The following is a 21015-nucleotide window of genomic DNA, read 5'->3' on the forward strand; positions in this document are numbered from 1 at the left end:
CAGGGGGTGAGGAACTGAGACGTCCAGCCAAGGGCTATGTGAGTGAGACATCCTGGAAGTGGATCCTTTAAGCCCATTTAAGCCTTCAAGTCCTGCAGCCTCATGAGAAACCCTGAGCCAGGACCACCCGGCTAAGCCGCTCCCAGAATCCCGACCCTCAGAAATTGTGTACGATCATAAGCGCTTGTTGTATTTAGCCGTTAAGTTTTGGAGTAATTTGTTCCACCTCCAATATATAACTAACACACCTAGGAAACTTCTTTCTCAGTAAGGGAAGATTTGCAGGGACCTAAGGGGTGCATGACTCAGACGCTGGCGGCCCTCCGGATATCAATTCTCCACTTCTACCTCCCTGAGGGAACTCAATTTTGGCACGTGGTTCTGTAAGCCAGGCTAGGAAAACATCCCCCGGTGTTCCTTGCGTTGGGATAACCACGTGACATCGTGCAGGAAGATGAGACAGAAGCTGAAGTTGATAGATGGAGGCTTCCCAGAAAGCTCTTTAAAGAGGCAGAGCCAGGTAGCATGAGTTTTTGTCTTCTGTTCTTACATTTCTTCTCTCTCAGAATGCAGTCATCGTGCTAAAGGTGAAGCTGCCATCCTGTACGTCGTCCCCAGACATCAACCACGACCCGGATGGCTGAGAGGATGGATGCAAAGATTCACGTCTCTGATAGCATAATGGCACTGCTGAACTCACCCGGGCTCCCTCCTCTGGGTTCTCAATACATAAGGAAAGAAACACCCCGCTTTATTTAGGGCAAAGCTGTTCAGATTTCTGTTACCCACAGCAGAACGGGCATTTCTGGAAACAGGAACTCCTTGACGGATGCATCTTCAGATAATGTGCAGCCGTTCAATTACACAGTGAAAAAAGGATGCGGTGAGCAGGTTTCACAGTTTTGATTGGGATCATTTTATTTAGAATTTTTATTGTTGACCCATCTCTGAAGGCACTAGTCAATGTTGTGAAGAGAACAGGGATTGCTGAGGCAGGAAATGATGACACAATCTCTTTGGGTTCTCAAGAAGAACACGGGGTTTTGAACCGAAAATGTGAAAGCCGGCCCTGCTGGCAGCCAGGCCGTTGGTTTCCCAATCTGCACGGAAGCGATGTTCAGGCAAGCCCCTCAACCTCGGAAACATTTGGAAGGAGAGACAGAACAAGGCCATTCTCCAAACACAGAAGTGACTCACGGACTCCCTCTTCTGATGAATCTGAGTGACTGTTCTCCCTTCACCAGTTAACAACCAACTCTAGTGCCCCTGTTTTCTAGATAACATTAGATGTCCAATTACCAAAATACTCTGTTCTTCTTCACAGCATCCAGTCTAGGGTTGCCCCCCACCTTCCCACTCCCTCCTGAGAATCACCCAGCACTGGGCAGGTCCTGTGAGAAGCCCCTGCCAGCTGCCTCTCCTGAGCCTCTGGGGCCATCCTCTCCTGCTGCAGCAAGTTCAGTAAACCTAACATCTTTTTTTCTTAGACTGCAGGTGAGTGTCTGGTAATCTTTGGTCAGCGGGCTTTAAGAGAACATCCCAAAGCCAGAGTTTTAAGCCCCTCCCACCTCTAGTGATCCAAATAGAGGTTCAGAAATGGATGCCAGGAGCTCCTGGCAGACCACAGCATCTTGGGGACTGGAACTGTCGCTAATTCACTCATCCTTGCCCTCAAATAACTTGTTCTCCACACCTGTCTGTCTGTCCTTCCAGCAATGACTGGAGGGGTAAGAAAAAGGACAGTGGACCCTGAGACAGCTGTCACTACCATGCCCACATCCCCTACCAGAGTTCTTGGGGAGCTCCCCTCTCCTGTTTGCTCTCTGTGTAGTCATCATGCAGTCCTGACTGGGTCCATGTGGAAAAAAGAGGTAAACTCTACAGGGAGGAAACAGTGAGACCCTTGCATCAGGCAGGGAAGGAGGGAGTTTCTTCTAGGGTGTGCTTAGAGGGAAGGTTGGGCAGGCCTGAGATTCATCGGCACTAGATGTAGGGGGTTCCTTGAGCACTGGCCCTGCAATCATTTGCAGGTGTTTCGGAAACATGTTCTGATCAGAAAAGACATCCCAAATGAAGATTATAACTAAAAGGGTCAAGGGATGTTTTCCAATGAGAGAGTCTATGGAGTAGGACGTCTGAAAACAAGCTTCAAATAGTTTTTGAAGGTGAACAGGATGATGACAAAAAACTGAGTCTTCAGTGTGGGCTGTATCAGTGCTTCTCAACCCGACTACATATTAGAATCAGCTGGGAGAGTTCAAAGAATGCCTGTGCCTGAGACCCTACTCCAGTCCAATCATATTAGAATTTTTCAACCAAGGAGATAATAAAAAGCCTCAGGAAGCTCCTTTTATGCCACTTTCCCTGTATGTACCAACTCTTCTGCCCATCAGCTCTAAGGATCTTCACTCTCAGGCAGTCTGAACATGGGGGTAACAAACCTCTCCTCAAAGCCTGAGACCAACCATACCCCACTTCCTGGGCCGGATGCCACCAGGCTCTCTTAGGCCAAGTCTGGTCACGTCTCACTTCACCCAATGGAGATGAACAAACACCGATTTTGAGATCGTAAGTTTTGCCTACCAAATTAGCAGTGATTTTTAAAGAAAGCTATTACTCAGTGACTCAGTATTGAGAAGGTTGTGGTGAGAATGTGTCTCACATATGCTGATGGGAGTGTAAATTGGAACTCTTCTGGAGCGAGATTTGTCTGTATATATCAATAATCTAAAGCTAGAAATTCCACACCTGGGATCCTATTCTAGGAAATCATTTAGATTTATATGTAGGAGTTAGAATGCTTTCAGCTGCCCACGGCAGAAAACTCAAGTAATGTAACAGCAGTAATCAGATATTCATCGCTCATGTCACAAGAAGTCTGGTGGTAAGACATCCTGGAATTGGTTTGGTGTATCCATGATATAATGAAGGACCTCAGACCTTTCTTTTCCCATTCTGCCGTCCACAGTTTGTTGTCTCCTCTGGTGGTGGCGCCGTTGCAACTCGAAGTGTCCTGTCCTTATGCGACAGTGGCCAAGCAGAAGAGAAGAAGAGAAAGGGCAAAACGGACCTTCCTCAAGAAATGCTTTCCCAGATGCCTCTGCAGCACTTCCCTTCTCATTTCATTGTTCAAAACGGGACCACATGCACACCCCCTAAGGGACTGTGGTGGCCACGATGGACGTGACTGCGTCTGGTTGGTTGTGAAGGCAGCAAACCCTACTGGCCTGCTACTTTTCTCAGGCTACTTGCCTTCTAGAACTGTACTGTCCCCCTCCCCCCTTTTAGTTTTTCTATCAGAGAACAGAAGGCGGTGTCAAGGGAAAGCTGGACGCCAGTTTAGTCATTTTGTTAATTAATAGGTTTGGCTATAGGTTTGATGGGAAAGAAAAACTGCTACCTTTCTTTGGCACTGTGATGTGGTTAGATACGAAGTATCTAAAATCTAGACAGATCTCAAAATTCACAACGTATTTTCCTCTCAAAGCCATGCTTATGTTTACTCAGAATAACCACAACATTTTTCTTGGGCTTTGCAAACGCCGTCACAAGCTCCCTCTGTTTGCTTTGTAATAAGGGTGCACAGTGAGACCTGCAGTCTGACAGGCTGGGGGAATCTCACCACCTTGAGGATGGATGGACCCACACTGGCCATGGTTGCTTGACCATTTCACGCTCCTACCACAGTGCTGCGCTGGGGTGGGGGTGGGGGGTGGCTTGAAAAACAACGACGAGGACAACAACAGCAATCACTTTGCCTCCAGCCTAACAGCAGAAATGGGCGCGTGGCGTGGACACACCCGTGAGAGCAGTCAGTGCTCTTGCGCTCTTCCTCTCCTCGGGCTCTTGTGCCACGGCTCCCCGCCTCCCCCGACACCCCCGCCCCACTTTGGAAATCTAGTCTCGCTGATCTGGGTGCTTCTTTCTCTCTGGAAAACTCCCACTCATTCTCCAAGGCTCCACTCAAAGTTTCCTTCCTTCCATAGGGCCTCCCCAGGTCTCCCAGGCAGAACTGATGTCTCTCTCTTGGTTCTCATGGTGCATGAATACCCACCCACCTTGTATGGGGATGGTTTGGTTTTCTGCTTTCTTGACTATATTTCAAGTCTTCCAGAGTCAAGATAGTGTCTTTATTTCATTTTCGTAGCCTGATTTAAAAATTATGGAATATTTCCTATATACAATAGAACATGTACACATGTGTATACAATAGAATATATATGTAAAACACATATAAGGTCATAATAATAATTATAATAAAAACATTTGTGTATGTAGCCAACCTTCGTTTAAGTACAGAGAATGGGACGCCCTCCCGTGTGTCCCCTCCCTTCATCCCACTTTTCTGAAGTAACCCCCATCCTCAGGTATGTATTATTCCCTTGTTTTGCTTTATCGATTTACAACATATGTATACATCTTGTAAAAGAATGCCTGTTGTCCCCAATTGTTGGATTGGGGATTTAAAATTTTGCCAATCTAGTGAGTGGAAAGCCATATTTCACTGTAATTTTAATTTGCATTTCCACAATTATTGATGAATTAATAACTATTAATGAGTTGAGGCATGGTTAAATGTGTTTATTGGTCATTTGGGTCTCCTTTTCTAGTGAAAATCTGTTCTTGTCTTTCTTCTATTTTGCTACAGTGTTGTTTTCTTTTTCTTATCAATTTGTGGGGATTCTTTTTATATTTAGATACTAATCCCTTGTCAGTTATTTATATGGAGAACATGCTTTCCTAGCCTATCGTTTGCCTTTTCAGTTTCTTCATGGCTTTTTCAGATGAACTCAACTTCCTGATTTTAGTGTGATTTAATTTGTCAATTATTTCCTTTTTTGTATGACATTTTTGTGTCATGTTTAAAAATCCTTTCCCGCATGGTCTTAAAGATATTCTGTATTTTCTTTTAAAACCATTAAACTTTAACCTTTCACATTTAACTGTTTGTCAAGAAAAATAATAAAACAATAAAAACAATAATGTGGACAAAAGACCCCTAACTGATCCCAGCCGTATTCACTGGAAAGTCAGTCCTTTCCTTGCAGACCTGTGGTTCCCCTATCATGTGTCACTCACAGGTATGGGGCTCTGCTTATGGGAATTTTTTCCTTTTTAATACATTTATTCTTTTTTTTTTTAAATTAATTTTTATTGAAGTATAGTTGCTTTAAAATGTCGTGTTAGTTTCTGCTGTACAGTAATGTGAATCAGTTATGCGTATACATATATCCACTGCTTCTGGGCTTTTGTTTCTGGTCCTTTGGTGTATTTTTCTGTCCTTGGACCAGTACCATACCATTTAAATGACCAGAGCTTTATATCAATAGTAAGTTATATTTCTTGACAAGGCAGTTCCCCCCCCACCCCGCCCCCATTCAGGAAAATTTTAGCTAGTTTTGGCCATTTCCTCTTTCAAATACATTTTAAAATCAGCTGTTCAATTTCCATGAAAAGCTTCATTAGAATTTTGGCTGACATTGAATTGAATCTCAAAGTCAACTTGGGCATAATTAATGCTTTTGTGATATTGAGTCTTCCTATCAATAAACATTTATTCTGGTCTTGTCTCATGTCTATGGCTGAGAACTGCCTGGTGGTTCACGGAGCCCAATTCCCTTTTCTTCAGCTCACAGCAGGACTACATTTCCCAGCTTCCCGGGAAGTGTGGTGTGGCCCCGGGTGGGTGGGTTCTGAACAGTGGAAGGAGAGCAGACGTTTCCTCGGTGGCACACTCCCGGGCCTGGCCCTCCTCTCGGACCCTGTTCCCTCTGACTATTCCCTTTACTGTAGGTGGATGCAGGGGATCATGAAGAGGATTCTGAGACCCCAAGAAATGATGAGGCCACAGATTAGAAGAATCTGGTCCCCCAGTCCCTGTGTGAAGTCTTCCCACTGAATACCCACATTGAACTGTTGGGAGAGAAAGGAAAAAAACCTTCTATTGTGTTCTACCATTGAGAATTTGGAGTTTGTTAGAATTGTTAGTTTATACTAATGAACCTCTCAATTACATTTCACAGTTTGTTTCCATAAATCTGTCTTTTGTTAGATTTCCTCTTAGGTATATTATCTGTTTTATTGCAGTTATATATGGTATTTTGTAAAAAAAAACACAACTTTTTTTTTTTCACTGTTACTGGTATGTAGAAACACAATTAGGGTTTGTATGTGACCTATGTCCTACAATCTTGATCTTATTAATTCTATTAACTTGGCTGTAGAGTCTTGTGGTTTTCTATAAAGACTATTACATGATTTAATGTCAGTTTGGTTTTTTCCTTTCCAGCCATTCCATCTTTTATTTCTTATTCTTTTTTTTTTTTTGCGTTACGCGGGCCTCTCACTGCTGCGGCCTCTCCCGTTGCGGAGCACAGGCTCCGGACGCGCAGGCTCAGCGGCTCACGGGCCCAGCCGCTCCGCGGCATGTGGGATCTTCCTGGACCGGGGCACGAACCCGCGTCCCCTGCATCAGCAGACGGACTCTCAACCACTGTGCCACCAGGGAAGCCCTATTTCTTATTCTTTTATTATTTGTACAAGTGAGGACCTACCAAACAATGATCAGTTATGAGAACAAGCGTTTTCATGTTGTTCCATTTCTTAAGCTTTCAGTGTTTCATCATTGAGAATGGTATCTGCGATCGTGTTTTAGGGATAGCCTTCATCTGGTTCCTAGTTTTTTACAGTTTTGTTTAATCATTATTCAATGCTTTTTCTGTCTCTGTTGAGATGATCATATTACCTTTCTTCTTTACTGTTCACATGGTCAATAGCATTAATAGATTTTCTAATGTTGAAAACAAGACACCAGGCCCCAAATGCAGTTGGTCACGCTAAGCCCTATGTCACCAAACCAAGACTTAATTACAGTTTCTGGCTTTCCCAGAAATGGAATCTTAAACCAGTCAGTCAGGGATCGCCTGATCAGCACTGGTTAGGTCATCGGCCTGACAGACCCCTGCCATCCCCTGAAGAAAAGGGACCTTGCAATAACCAACTTGCTTTTTGACTAGTATGATTACCTTGTTCCCTGCTCCCTTCTGCCTACAAAAGTCTCTCATTTTGTACAGCTCCTTGGTGCTCCTTTCCATCTGCTAATGGGATGCTGCCTGATTCATGAATTGTTGAATAAAGCCAATAATATCTTCAAAATTTACTCAGTTGAATTTTGGTTTTGGACACTAATATTTAACCAGACTGATCTGAGATAAACCCAACTTAGTCATGTTGTATTATATTTGCTGATCAATACCTGGTTTGCTGCTACTCTGTTTAGGATTTTGCATGTATGTTCATGAGCAAGATGTTCTCTGAGTTCTTTTCTTGCTTTTTTTCTGGTTATCAAAGTGATGTTAACTTTATATAATGAGTTGGAAAGTTAAGGCTTCCAGGGCATCTTTCTGGCCCTTCTCCTCAGAGTCAAGGCCACTTTGGCAAGTTTTCTTGCTACCTCCCTTTGTGGGATAGATGTTTCCCTGGGTTACTGCTTCATTAAGGGTCTTTTTAAAGGCCCATCTTTACTTGAGACTATGAGTGCTGACTCCCTCCTTCCCGGGCCTCAGGCAGTATTTCTGTCCTTCTCCCTGAGACGTGAACACCAAGTTCTTCTCTCCAGGGATTTACGGATGCCTTAGTGCAATCATGCTTTAGCGTTCGTTGGTTCTCCTAGTTTTGTGCTCTCTCTTTAATTCTGACTTCTGAGGATTTCTCTTAATTTCATGTCAGCTTAGCCATGAATTTTAAAATATTTTTAAAAAAAATTTCCCCAGGGTTTTAGGTGTCTTATAGTGGGACAGTTTGGGAATATCTAGTCTACCATATTACTGTATGTGGGAGGTTTATGTTTTTTTCATTAATTTTTAAAAACTTAATTCTTTGTTAGGTAATACAATCTTAGGTAATACAAAAAAAACCTTAGGTAAGACAATCACATATTTAAAAATTCAAAGATACAAAAAGGTGTACAGTGAAAAATAAAACTCACCCTTCAGCCCCCAATTTCCTCCAATTTAACCAATGTTAAATTTTTCTTGCATAGTCTTCCAAAGAAATTCTATGCATAAAGAATACAAATATGTTTACACAAATGATAGCACACAACCCACTGTTCTATATGTTCCTTTTTTTTTTTTTACCTAATATTACATCCCAGTTAGTTTCATATTACTACATAAAAGTCTTTCCCATTTTTTAAAAAAATTCTTATATAGATGTAACAACATTTCTTTGACCAGACCTCCTGGATATTTAGGATGTTTACAGTCTTTTGCCATTTCACACAGGGCTGCAGAGAATAACCTTGTACATAGGATTTTTTGCACATGTCTATCTGTACATTCATAGGACAAATGTCTGGGTGGAACTACTTGGTCAGTGGAGATGTGCATTTATAATTTGGTTGATATTGCTAAATTGCCCTCTGTAGGCAAATAATTCTTATAGCAATTTCTAAAAGTAACTATTTCTTCACATTCTAGTGAATATGGTATAAGATTTTTAAAAATTTTTTCCAAACTGGTAGGTGAAAAATGGTACCTTGTAATTTGTCGACAAAAAATCAAATAATGATCAAGCTATGAAGAACGAAAAGAGAATTTTATTCAAGCCAAACTGAAGATTAAAACCTGAGAAACAGATTCTCAGAAGCTCTGAGAACTGCTCCATTGATCAGGAGTTAGAGATGCAGTTTTATACATTTTTGAGACAAAGAAATTATGTATCATGTTGACAGGTTAGCATTGTGTACTCAGTTCATCAAAGTTTTTTTTATTTTGTCAAATATGCATGTATAGAAATGCAACCCCTTGTATGAGATGAAAAAGAAATATATTAATCATAGAATTATAATGCTGTCATCTGAAGAAAGGGGCCAACTTTTTCCCAAAGGTTGATTTCATCCTCCTGCTTTGAGGAGGACTCTGGTTACTGTATAATGTAGATGCACAGTGCAGGGAAAGGCCTGCCACAAAGGGGGCATGTCATTTGTTTTTGTGTTTTTTTGTTTTTTTTCCCTTTCTGTCTTAGTTTGATTATCCTGCCATAGACAATTTATGATTTTCTTCATCAAGTTTTTTTTTTTAATTTATTTATTTTGGCTGCGTTGGGTCTTCGTTGCTGTGCACGGGCTTTCTCTAGTTGCGGCGAGCAGGGGCTACTCTGACATTGCTGTCTGTGGGCTTCTCACAGTGCAGTGGCTTCTCTTGTTGTGGAGCATGGGCTGTAGGCACACAGGCTTCAGTAGTTGTGGCTCACGGGCTCAGTAGTTGTGGCTCGCGGGCTCTAGAGCATAGGCTCAGTAGTTGTGGTGCACAGGCTTAGTTGCTCCGCCACATGTGGGACCTTCCTGGACCAGGGATAGAACCCTTGTCCCCTGCATTAGCAGGCGGATTCTTAACCACTTAACTTAACCACCAGGGAAGTCCTCAAGTTTTAATTTGTATATTTTATTACATGTGAGATTAAGCATTTCCTCATATGTAAAAAAGCCATATTTCCCTTTCTGTGAACGTACTGTACATATCTTTTGCTTATATATTTTTAAACTTTTTTCTTATTTTGGTGTTTACATTGATTTCTAGAAGCTCATTACATATCAGGGGAGACAGGATTTTTTTTTTTTTTTTGTGGTACACGGGCCTCTCACTGCTGTGGCCTCTCCCGTCGTGGAGCACAGGCTCCGGATGCGCAGGCTCAGCGGCCATGGCTCACGGGCCCAGCCACTCCGCGGCATGTGGTATCCTCCCGGACCGGGGCACGAACCCGTGTCCCCTGCATCGGCAGGCGGACTCTCAACCACTTGTGCCACGAGAGAAGCCTGAGACAGGATATTTTTATTCTGAGTAATTAGTAAATGCACTGGCAGATACCACCTACTCCCCAAAAAGCTCCGAATTTTTCAAAGTAATTACTCTTGTACTGATTGTGGTCAAATATAACGCGTCATTCGTTTTTTTTTCCTCTGCAAAGTGAATGATATGGTACGTTTTAGGAAAATCTAAAACATACCTACAGACAAATCCACCATTCCTGAGTATTTCATAAAATACATGTTTCATAGGCATAGAGGCATGCCTGTGAGGCTGTATAATAGTGAAAGTGTGTGAATCATTGGGGAAATGACTACATCAAACAAAGGACTTTTACGGGTGTCATAGTCGGGCTTTCCTATTGTAGAAGGCAAACCCAGGGATAAAGAACGGATGCAGAATGGTGCCGTCCTGAGCGGCTGCAGTCATGCAGATGTTGATGGCCAAGCACCGAACCTCAGAACAGTCAGAGAGGAGCCAGGATAATTCATTTGTCAGCTCCCTCCTGTCTCTCATGGATCGATTTTCAGTCCCCTGCACTTCCAGGTTGTGGCCCTCAGGGCAGCCACTGGGGAAGCAGGTCCCAGGCTCTGAAGCAAGTAAGTCCTCTGAGCCTAGAGCGGGTGGAGCAAGTACCTCATCTGGCATCGTGGGCTGAGCAAGGCCAAACTGGAGCACAGCCTGCATGAGAGGAGGTAGAGATGATGTGACACCAGCGTGGGTGGGGTCTTTATTGAGAAAGCAACTGAGGGCCTAGGAGGCGGGTGGGAGGCATGGATTTCATAGATACCTGGCCACTGGTGTGTTAGTGGGTGGCTTTGGAGCTTCAGTCCAAGTTGACCCACCATCATCCCCAGGGAAATCTCCTACAGCAGGAGTTGGCAAACTTTTTCTGTAAAAAGTCAGACAGTAAATATTTTAGGATTTCAGGCCATAGAGTCTCTGTTGAAACTACTCAGTTCCGCCATTAGAGTGTGAAAGCAGCAGCCACAGATAATATGTAAATGAACAAACATGGATGTGTTCCAAGAAAACTTTATTCATGGACACTGAAATTCAATTGTTATGTCGTGAAATATTATTTTTCTTTTGATTTTTTTTTCAACCATTTAAAAATGTGTAGGAAAGCTACTATCAACAAAAACAGAAAATATGTGCTGGCAAAGATATGGAAAAATTTAAAACTTTGTGTGCTGCTGGTGAGAATGTAAATTGCTGCAGCCACTGTGGAAAACAGCATGGAGCTTCCTCAAAAAATTAAAAATAGAGCTACTGTATGATCCAGTAATCAACTTCTGGGTTTTATCTAAAAAAATGAAAACACTAACTCAAAAAGATATATACACCCCCATGTTCATTGAAGCATTATTTACAATAGTCAAGACATGGAAATAATCTAAATGTCCACTGATGGATGAATGGATGAAGAAAATGTGGTATATATACATACAATAGAATAATATTCAGCTATAAAAAGAATGAGATCTTGCTATTTGCAACAACATGAATGAAACTTGAGGGCATTATGCTAAATGAAACAAGTCAAACAGAGAAAGACAAATATTGATCTCACTTACATGGGGAATCTAAAAGAAAAAAGAACAAATCCAAGTTCATAGAGAACAAATTGGTGGTTACCAGAGGCAGGAGGTGAGAGGTGGGAGAAATGGGAAAAGGGGGTCAAAATGCACACACTTCCAGTTATGAAATAAAGAAGCCCTGGGGATGTCATATACAGCATGGTGACTACGGTGGATAATACTGTACTGCATATTTGACAGCTGCTAATAGATCTGAAGTTTCTCATCGTAAGAAAACAATTTGTAACTATGTATGGTGATAGATGTTAGCTAGATTTATTGTGATGATCATTTTGCAGTGTATACAGGTAACAAATCGTTATGGTATACACCTGAAACTACTATAATGTTATATGTCAATTATATTGCGATAAAAATAAATAAATAAAATGGTGAGCCACTGTGGAAAACAATATGGTGGTTCCTCAAAAAATTAAAAATAGGATTGCCATATAATCCAGCAATTCCACTCTTATCCAGAAGAATTGAAAACAGGAACTTGAAGAAATGATTTATACACCTGTGTTCATAGCAGCATAATTCACAATAGCCAAAAGGTGGAAACAACTGAGGTATCCACAAACAGATGAATGGATAGACGAAGTGTGGTATATGCACACAATGGAATTTTATTCAGCCTTAAAAAGGAAGGAAACTCTCACACATGCTACAACATGGATGAACCTTGAGGATATTATGCTAAGCAAAACATGCCAGTCACAAAAAGACGAATACTGCATGATTCCACTCATATTAAGTAGTCAAATTCATAGAGACAGAACGTAGAATGGTGGTTGCCAAGGGCTGGAGAGAGGCGGGAATGGGGAGTTGTTATTTAATGGATACTGAGTTCCAGTATTGCAAGATGAAAAGAGTTCTGGAGATGGAGTTCTAGATGGTGGTGAAGGTTGAACAACAACATATTTAATGTCACTGAACGGTACACTCAAAAAATGTTTAAGATAGTAAATGATGTTATGTGTACTTTATCACAATTTTTAGAAAATGTAGAAACCATTCTTAGCTCATGGACCGTGCAAAAACAGGTGGTGGGTCACATGTGCCCCGTGAATAGTTCCCTGACCCCTGTCCTATAGGATTGTCTCAGCATCCAATCCTCCCTAATTCAGACCAAAACTTCCATGTGGCAGATAATGAAAAATGTTTTCTGTAAGGAGGAGGGTAGATGAATAATCTTTGTTTCATAGTCAGTGAAAGGAAACTGTGCTATTTTATTGAAAAGCAGAAATAAACTTTGACACGTGCTCCACAAGCATCACCATGGAGAAATCCTTCCGAACTATCCCCTAAACCCAGTGGCCTTCCTTCTTAAGGATGAAAGAGTTAATGTTGCTGAGCCTTTCCCTGTCCTGATTTGAGGTTATTTTGGATAACCTGCCTCTAATCATCAGAGCATCTTTCCCCTTCTGCTTCTCTCTCTGTTATTTTTGGAGGCCGGTGTAAGTTACCAGGTGTCTTTCTGGCTCCTTGAGAGATAACACTGTTTTCCATAAAAAGCTCATTGCAGACCGATTGTAAAGGCATGGCTGAGCAAGTGACTATAATACATAAACTGTGTGAAATATTGCCCGTCTCTTTAAAGAATGAATGAGAAGTCTATGTACTAGTGTGGAAAATATTGCTCCACTGGTCTGAAGAGGAGAAAATAGAATCAAGACAGATGGATACGGTGACTTCAGCTATGTTAAGTCTGTGCACACACTGCCTGGACTGAAGGGGACTCCGGGAGTTAAAATGGCCTCGCAAGCGTTTGGCAGATGTGGTGAGATTTGGGGCTACGAATATGAAAAGGACAAGCGTTCCAGACCCAGATTGTTCTGAGTTCACATCCTCGCTCTCCCACTCCTTAGCTTTGTCATTTGGGGCACATAGCTCATCTACTATGAGCCTCAACCTCCCATTCTTAATTTGTAGATTGAAAGGAATGATTAAGTATGTGATACCTAATAGGCTCAATATGCAGTAGGAGTCATCTTTACAGGAGAAGAAATTTTCAAGCATTGTTACAAAGTGATTATAATAATTTTAAAAACTGAAAGATATTTCTGGTTAATAGTAGTACATGTTCATGGTAGAAAGTTTGAAAAGTACATAAAAATAAATAAATACCTGTTTCAAATCCTGGATCTGCCTGCCACTCCTTAGGAAGTTAGGTATCTCCCTTAGACTTAGTTTCGTCTTCTGTAAAATGGGCCCAGTAACATCTACTCTCAGGTTTGTGTGAGCATTAAATAAGATAATATTTATACAATGCTCAGCCTGGTAGACAACAAATGCTCAGATTGTTGATTATTAATGGCACAGTTGCAATGAAAGAGATATATTTCTTCAGCCTCTGCCCTGCACACTCACAAATGCACGCTTCATTTGCCCTGGAATACCCACTATCTCTCTGCTGATGTCAACAGAGCACCACAGAAACCTGTTTCTGACTTAGCCAGGAAGAGGAGGGACTCTAGCAGAAATGTGATCAGTTTCTCCAAGAAACAGTTAGAATTGCCAACTCATATTTTTTTTAAACTTCTCTGATGTATAATTGGCATACAATATACTGTACATCTTCGAGCATATAATTGGATAAATTTTGACACATGTAATCACTCGTGACACCAACACCCCCAGTCAAAAGAGTGACGGGATCCAGCCCTTGCCAACATCTCCCTGTGCCCTCGTAACCCTGTCCCAGTCACCACCCCCCATAACCACTGGTCTGCTTTCTGTCACTGTAGTTTGCCCTTTCTAGAATTTTATACAAATAAATCACATACCATGTACCCTTTTATGCCTGGCTTCATTCGATCAAATTGGCGACTTTGAGATTCACCCCTTGTTGGCTGTGTTGGTACTTCATCTCTTCATTTTGCTGACAGTGAGCACGCCATTGTTGGGACGGACATATCACGGTTTGGTTATCCATTCACCTGTTAATGGACATTTGGGTTGTCTCCATTTTTTGGCTATTACAAATAAAGTTGCTCTAAACCTTCCCTACACGTCTGTGTGTGGACATATGTTTTTCTTTCTCTCAATCTAATCTTAAAAAATCATTATTCTCTCCAAATGCCACTCACGTCCAGCCTTTTTCTCAAGGATGTAGAGTCAGGGGAGGCACCTTGCCTTTGGGTCAGACTTTCATTGCTCATGTGTTTAACAGGCCTCCATCATCACACGACACAGGTGGGTGCCCCTTTCTCTCTTACACTTAGTGTGTGAGCCCCGTGGGTCAGCAGGAGTTTTAGGCAGGAGGTTTATGGCGGCCATTGTAGGGATCTGCACTCAAGGATTCCTCCGGAGGGCCTGGTTCCAGAGAAGTCGGAGGTCTGAGTCTACAGTATATCTGGCTTCTCAGCTCCACCATGAGGCCAAGAAACAAGGGGAAACTGAGGCACAGAAAAGGCAGTGTGATTTGAGATTGTTGGGCCAGGCAACCTCTGCCGGGACTGGCTGCCTTCCCCCACTGGCCTGATCTTGCCTTTTATTGAGAAGCAAGATGCCTGGAGTGACATCACTTAGAAACAAGCGGGACACATGGGGCTCTTCTTAACTAGAAGCGATTGTCTACATTATTGACCAGTTAACTCCTGTCTCCGCCTCACGGGCAGTGCTTCAGCCCCAGTGTTCTATAATCACGTACGAAATATTTCCACTATCATGACGCTCATCCAAAAATAAATAAATATAAGCATCCCCACAGATGTTTCCTTATTTGCCGAAGGAAAAAGAAGATACACACAGTTATTGTGACTCACAATATTTGTGTAAAAGACACCGCACTAGAGTCTTCCTAAGTACTCCCAACAATAATATTTTGGAAACTTTAATTTTTTACCTCTGATGGCTCCATGCCAATTTGATTCAGCTTTGGGCTTTTCCCCCCAACGTTAACACCTACAGTAAATCAGAGAGCACCGGGGGACGACCCGGTGCTTCTAGGAATATCTTCTGCCCCCAGATGTGGAGGCTGGTTTCCCCTCTTTCGCAGTGTCGGGGAGAACACCCATGGAGTCGACAGCCCCTGGACATTTGCAGATCAGCTCACGACGGCTAAAGCAGGGGCTCTCCCACTTGAGTAACTGCCAGAATTCCCCCTGGAAGGCAGGTTGACCAGATGGCTGGGCCCCACCCCAGAGCTCTGACTCAGCAGGTCTGGGCTGGGGCCTAAGCATTTGCACTTCTATCAAGTTTTCAGGTGATGCTGATGCTGCTGGTCCTGGGACCCCACTTTGAAAACCACTAGCCTAATGTTTCTCCTTCTTTCCAAAGCTCCCCAAAATGTTAACTCACAGCAGGGGAACTGACTCGCAGAGGCCTGAGAAGAGGCTATCCTCCCTCCCCCCTAGGGATTTGTGCTTAAATGAGGGGTTTAAGTAAGGAGGGGAAAAAAAGTCACTTTGTTTGTTCCCAGGACTGGATATATGGGGCTTGTCTCAAGGGGGTCAAGAGCCTGACTGGTACCTGACAACTTTCGGGAAGGTACCTAGAAATGGTCACTCCCTGAGGATGACTCTGCTGGGAGAGGTTGATCCTGCTCTCTGTGGCCATCTGAAGTGCAGGGTGTCTGAGCCCCGTCCTTGAGACTGAGCCAGAGAGAGGAGGGAGCCTAAGGCCTGAGCCTTGGGCCCTAGTCTGTCTGTCTGCCTGAGAGAGTGTCCATAGACTGGGCAGAGAGCGCCATCAGTGAGCCAAGCATTGGGAGCAAGTGTCACGCTGGGGATTCCAGCCCCTCTGAGACCTGGGCTCATGTAGGGGTAAGTGGGCTTGCCAGGTGGACACACTGAGGAGCTGGCAGGCAGATGTGGGGAAATAGAAGTGGACATGGCTTCCAAGCTTGAGGGCAGGGGTGACGCAGGCCCCAACCCAGCTCAGAGCCCTGTGTCTGGGTCCCCCAGATGAGGTGCTGTGTAGCCCTCAGGGCTCTGGCAGGGTTGACCTACGTGCTCCGGGCCCGGGAGCTGCCACCTTGGTCCACTCATCTCCCTGGGTTCTGGCCCAGGCCCCTGGCCGCAGATTCTGAGAGCACCCCCTTATCCCAGCTGTCATCCACACTCCTCTGGGCCCATGCAGACCTCAGATGGACACACTCCTGGTGTGTCTGGAGTCAGACACCCCAGAGGTCTGCCCTTGCCACTTCATGTTTCCTCATCCAGCTTCCAGATTCCTGGTCCCCGATGACCCCTCTGGGTCCCTCCTATTCGGAGGCTGGTCAGCGGGCCTGGCCACATCCTGTGACTCTGCCTCTTGCTTCTCAGTGGGAGGGGGACACAATGGCACTGAGGCTCTCACCGGCCTGCTTTCAAGGTCTGAAGCCTTGAGCTCCAGCTCCACCCACTGGTCTGACAAGCAGGACAGCTCTGGGGCCACACCCTCCTCCTTGGGAAGGTCCCTGAGCCTCTCAGGGTGCAGATTCTCCCTTGGTGTCAGGACTGTTGTGAGGATTCCATAGGAGACTGTTCAAGACATGCATAATCGTGCCTCTGCCCCCACTTCTAACACTGCGGTCCAGACCCCAGTGTCTGACACCAGAACCTTGTCCTCCAGTTGGCAATCGGGAGCTTGGGCCGGATGCTGGGGAGACGTGTGCACTGAGACAGAACCTGGTGAGGCTAGAAGGGTGGTAGAGGCTCTCTCCCCCCAGGTCATGAAAGTTCAGATAACATGGGAATCTGAAAAACAGTGGAAAATGCTCGGAAAATATGATTTCTGACATGTGAAAAGACTCAACAGTGAGGGTCCTTGGACTGGGAGGAACCAAAGGGGCCATTCTCCTACTTTGAGGTGGCACTAATTCTGGTGACGCCCCCCCATCCCGGCAGATAATCTTTTCTCTTAGAAGAATTTAAAGGGGTCCTGGAGCCTCTCCCTCAACTAATCTGGAACCTCACACTGTGCTGATTCTTTATTATGTTTCAAATGGGAAAGAGCAGAGTAAGTGGGTAGCCCCTTGCATGGACTTGGATTTAGGGACCCAGAGGACAGTAGGGACACCTACTGACACAGGTGTCGTCCTTTACCACTGACCACACACTTTTTGCCCTACACAACCCCCTGAGGGAAGCAGCAGACTTGGTCTCCAGTTTCTGGAGGAAGTACTGGAGACTGGTGCCTGCTGGGGACCTCCCTTAGGGGCACAGGGTGGCAAGGAACAGAGCCAGGCTCTGGGATGCGTTCACACCAGCCTGGATTCCTGTGCTCCTGCATCTCAGGAGGAAGACTGGATTCCATCCATGGAGCAAGGGCTAGGTGGGCCAGTCTCCTCAGCGAGAGCTCTCAGCGCCAAGTCCATACTGAAGCTGGGCCAGGATGAAGGGAGCTGGGGGGTAGGGAGAAGCCTCGGGAAGAGAGGCTGGGCCCACCCTGGGTCTGCTTGGCATCCTGTCCCATCCTCCAGCTAAGGACCTCCCATGGACTTGAAAATTGTCTCTTCAAAAGGGAACTGTGAAGATGCTGCTGCGACCACCCCCGGCAGGCAGCATCTTGCATCTCCTGTGCTTCAGAGCCGTCCGCCCCAGGTGCTGGCTGAGGAAAGAGCACCTCTTCCTGTGGGACTGTCCTCTGCACATAGAGGAGCAGGGCCGCCGGATGAAATATGGAAATACCGCATGCAACATGCTTATACTAAAATTTAATTGCAGCTTCCCTGAAATCCAAACTTGGATTTCCTCTATTTTCTCTCCTTTCTTCCTCCCTTCCTTCTTCACTCCCTCCTTCTCTCTCTCTCTTTCTTTCTTTCATGAACATCTTTTTGTTGGAAAATTCTGGTAGGTGTTGGGGCTCCTGGGTCTGCAGCTACATGTGCTGCAAGGCTCTGGACCCCGAGCCAGTGGCAGTGGTGCAGAGGCAGAAACCCAGGCTCTGGGTGGACATCAACACCACCATGAACTGAGTCCCTGTCATCACCATCAGTGGTCTGGGGAGGCTTCCTCCGGGCCCCCTGGGGACAGAAGCCTGACTCCACTCAAAGGAGCAGGGAACCTTCTCTGTCACTTGGTCAGAAGGGTCCTCAGTGGCCTACCTGGAGGCTGCCAGGGCTCTTCTGAGGGGTAATTGCGGGGGGGGGGGGCACAGCAGTCACACAAACTGCTCAGGGAGGCATCGTCCAGAAGCTCCCACCTGCTGTGTCCCCGTGTGTACCAAGGGGCCTTCTTGGTAGCATCAGTGGGGACCTTTGGGTCCCAGACGCAGCTGGCCGTGGACAGAAACATCAGCAGGACTATCAGTGCAGCTAAAGTCTGGAAGGAGAGCTCCAGGCGCTTGGCTGGGGCAGTGGGGGTCAGGTAGCGGGAGCAGGTCTTCTGATGCCCTGATCTATTAAGATGAGTCTTTATAGTTCAGGAGAGCAAGGTGGTATCCCCTTCAGAGACAACCTGAGGGGTTGAAGGAAGTGATACTAGTGTTTTGGGCTCCTCCCACGGGACTGGGGCTTGGTCTCAGCTTCGCAGTCTTAACGATGATACGTAGTTAGAACATATCGTATGCATGATTCAGCAGAGGGCACGATGGCACAGACCCCATGAGCCTACCTGGGTGGCATATTAGAATTTTTAAGAATTTATTTGAGCAAAAACCAACTTGAATGGGGCATCGCCAAACCAGAAGTGGTTAGGACAGCTCTGTCGACAGGAGCTGGGGAAAGACTTTTATAGAAAGTGCAGAAGTGGGGAAAGGAAACTGGCTGGCTACCACTAAAAGCCCGGTTGGCCGTTTATGAGTGGTTGTTCTCATTTGGATGACCCTGAGGCATTTACAAGCTTAGATGTTGGTTTGTTTATGTGGGTGTCACGGCATTAGAGCCACCTAAGAGCTCCCTTGTTTAATTAACAACAAGTTGGTGGGCTTTTCCTACGCCAGACTGCTTCATCTGTAAGTCGGCTGTTTCAATAACGCCCAGGACTCTATTAATTCACCTAAGTATAACAGCTTCCTTGTTTAATTAACAACGACTTGGTGGGCGTTTCCTACACCAGACGGCTTCATTTGTAAGTAATGACTAGGACTCTATTAATTCCTTAAAGGATGAGAATACAATCTATGGGGTCCAACAGGGTCTGTGCTGCTGGCTTGGTCCATAGTCATGGAGAGAGCTGGGAACATTCTGCCAGGAAAGGTCCACTGACGGCACTGAATTACCTACACAATTAAATGGGGTAAGGAGTGAGTGGGAGGGACCCTAGTGGTTGTCTGGGTATTGAACTCGTAGAAGAACCTCAGGTCTGTCTGCTCCAGTCTCTAGCTTGACCGTGAGCAACTGGAGGGCGGTATCTTAGGGGCTCCCGGATTTAGCAGAGTGCTTAGTGCGTAGCAAGGGCCCAATACCTTGTTCCTGAAGATAGAGACTTTTAAATTTTACATGTGTAGAGAAACCAAAACCCAAAGGGGTTATCTGACCAAGATCATGAAGGCAGCTTCTAGCTGAGTCCTTGACTTTCAGCCATGGCCCTTGCTGCCCCACTATCAGCCATAGTATGTCATTCATTCACGGAGTATGTAGTCAGTCTTCTTCATCCAAGGCCAAGGGGCTGTGAGGTACAATAAAGTCCCTCCCTACCCTTGAAATCATTTACAATCTAGTGAGGCAGATACGATAAATGTATAAAACTAGATAAACTATGTGGTGTACTTACTAAGTGATTTAAATAGCCTGGCTTCCAGGAATCACTAATATGGACACAGCTGAGGCTCTGAGAAGCCAAGTAACCCAGCCAGAAGCACGGACGTGGGCCACAGTCTGCACCCACCACCCACCCAGGGGGACTGCCTGATCCTGGCAGTTTCACCGTCCCCGTTCTGAGGGGCTCAGGTCCCTCCCTCCCATGTCCCCTGCAGGGTCACCAGGAGCTCCCATCAGTCTGGGGCAGGCTGTCCGCTCTGTCCTGGGGGGCCTTTGTGGTGTCAAGTGGAAGAAACAAGAGGTACCTGTGGGGTCTCCCTTATGCATCCCGGCAGCCAGCACCCACCTACTGACTTTGCTGCTCTAATGATGGGCCCAGGCGGGGTTCTGGGACCTGCAGGATCTTCTGCTTCTCATCGCATCCCAGCACAGCCCCTGTGTGAGTTGATATGCGACTCTGTGCTGGCTGCAAAGAGAGGATGCTTGTTCACACGCCCCTCCCAGCACAGAGGGCTCTCTCGGGCAGGCCCTTCCCAGGATATGGAGCTCACCTGGGCAGGCACCCAGCAGCCCATGGGGCTCATGTGGGCAGCCCCCCCCCCAGGGCATGGGGCCCTCCTATGCAGGCACCCCAGCAAGAGACAGCACAAAGGAACCGCGCACGCAGCCCTTTCACAGAGCAGCCCCTGAGCACCTCAGAGCAGGACCTGAGTTAAGAAACAGCAGCTCCTGGTCAGGTCTGTGACCCTGGGCTTCACTCTGTGCGGCCTCCCTCCACTGGCTCGTGCAGAGGCTTCTACTGAACCTGGGGCATGAGGCCTCTCTCTCCACCCTCCTCTCCCTGACTCCTGGAATTCTCTCATGAGGAGTGGGTTTTCTTGAAGTTGCCTCCCACTCATGGGCCAGTTAAAATGATTAGAAAACAAGCCAGAGCTGCAGCCACATGTCCATCCTGACCCCCAGAACCCCACACCTGTTCCTTGGACCGGGCCAGCAC

The 21015-nt window shown here is 45.5% G+C and overlaps 1 protein-coding gene across 4 annotated transcripts in view; it reads left to right on the forward strand.

The window, feature by feature from the left end:
• Window positions 1-14372, forward strand: part of LOC109549788 (uncharacterized) — a 64835-nt gene extending 50463 nt beyond the window's left edge. The window contains exons 3-4 of one of the 4 annotated variants that reach the window (XM_033855334.2): window positions 1325-1494; window positions 2969-14370. In XM_033855334.2, coding sequence (XP_033711225.1) covers window positions 1325-1494; window positions 2969-3187 — 389 coding nt within the window. In that variant the 3' untranslated portion in view covers window positions 3188-14370. Of the gene's footprint in view, window positions 1-566 lie in introns of all 4 variants that reach the window. The other 3 variants (XR_004526272.2, XR_012331325.1, XR_004526270.2) reach the window with 3 other exon arrangements.
• The last annotated feature ends 6643 nt before the right edge of the window (window positions 14373-21015 follow it).

Source organism: Tursiops truncatus, chromosome 4 (genome assembly GCF_011762595.2).
Source record: "Tursiops truncatus isolate mTurTru1 chromosome 4, mTurTru1.mat.Y, whole genome shotgun sequence".
NCBI classification, from domain to species: Eukaryota; Metazoa; Chordata; class Mammalia; order Artiodactyla; family Delphinidae; genus Tursiops; species Tursiops truncatus.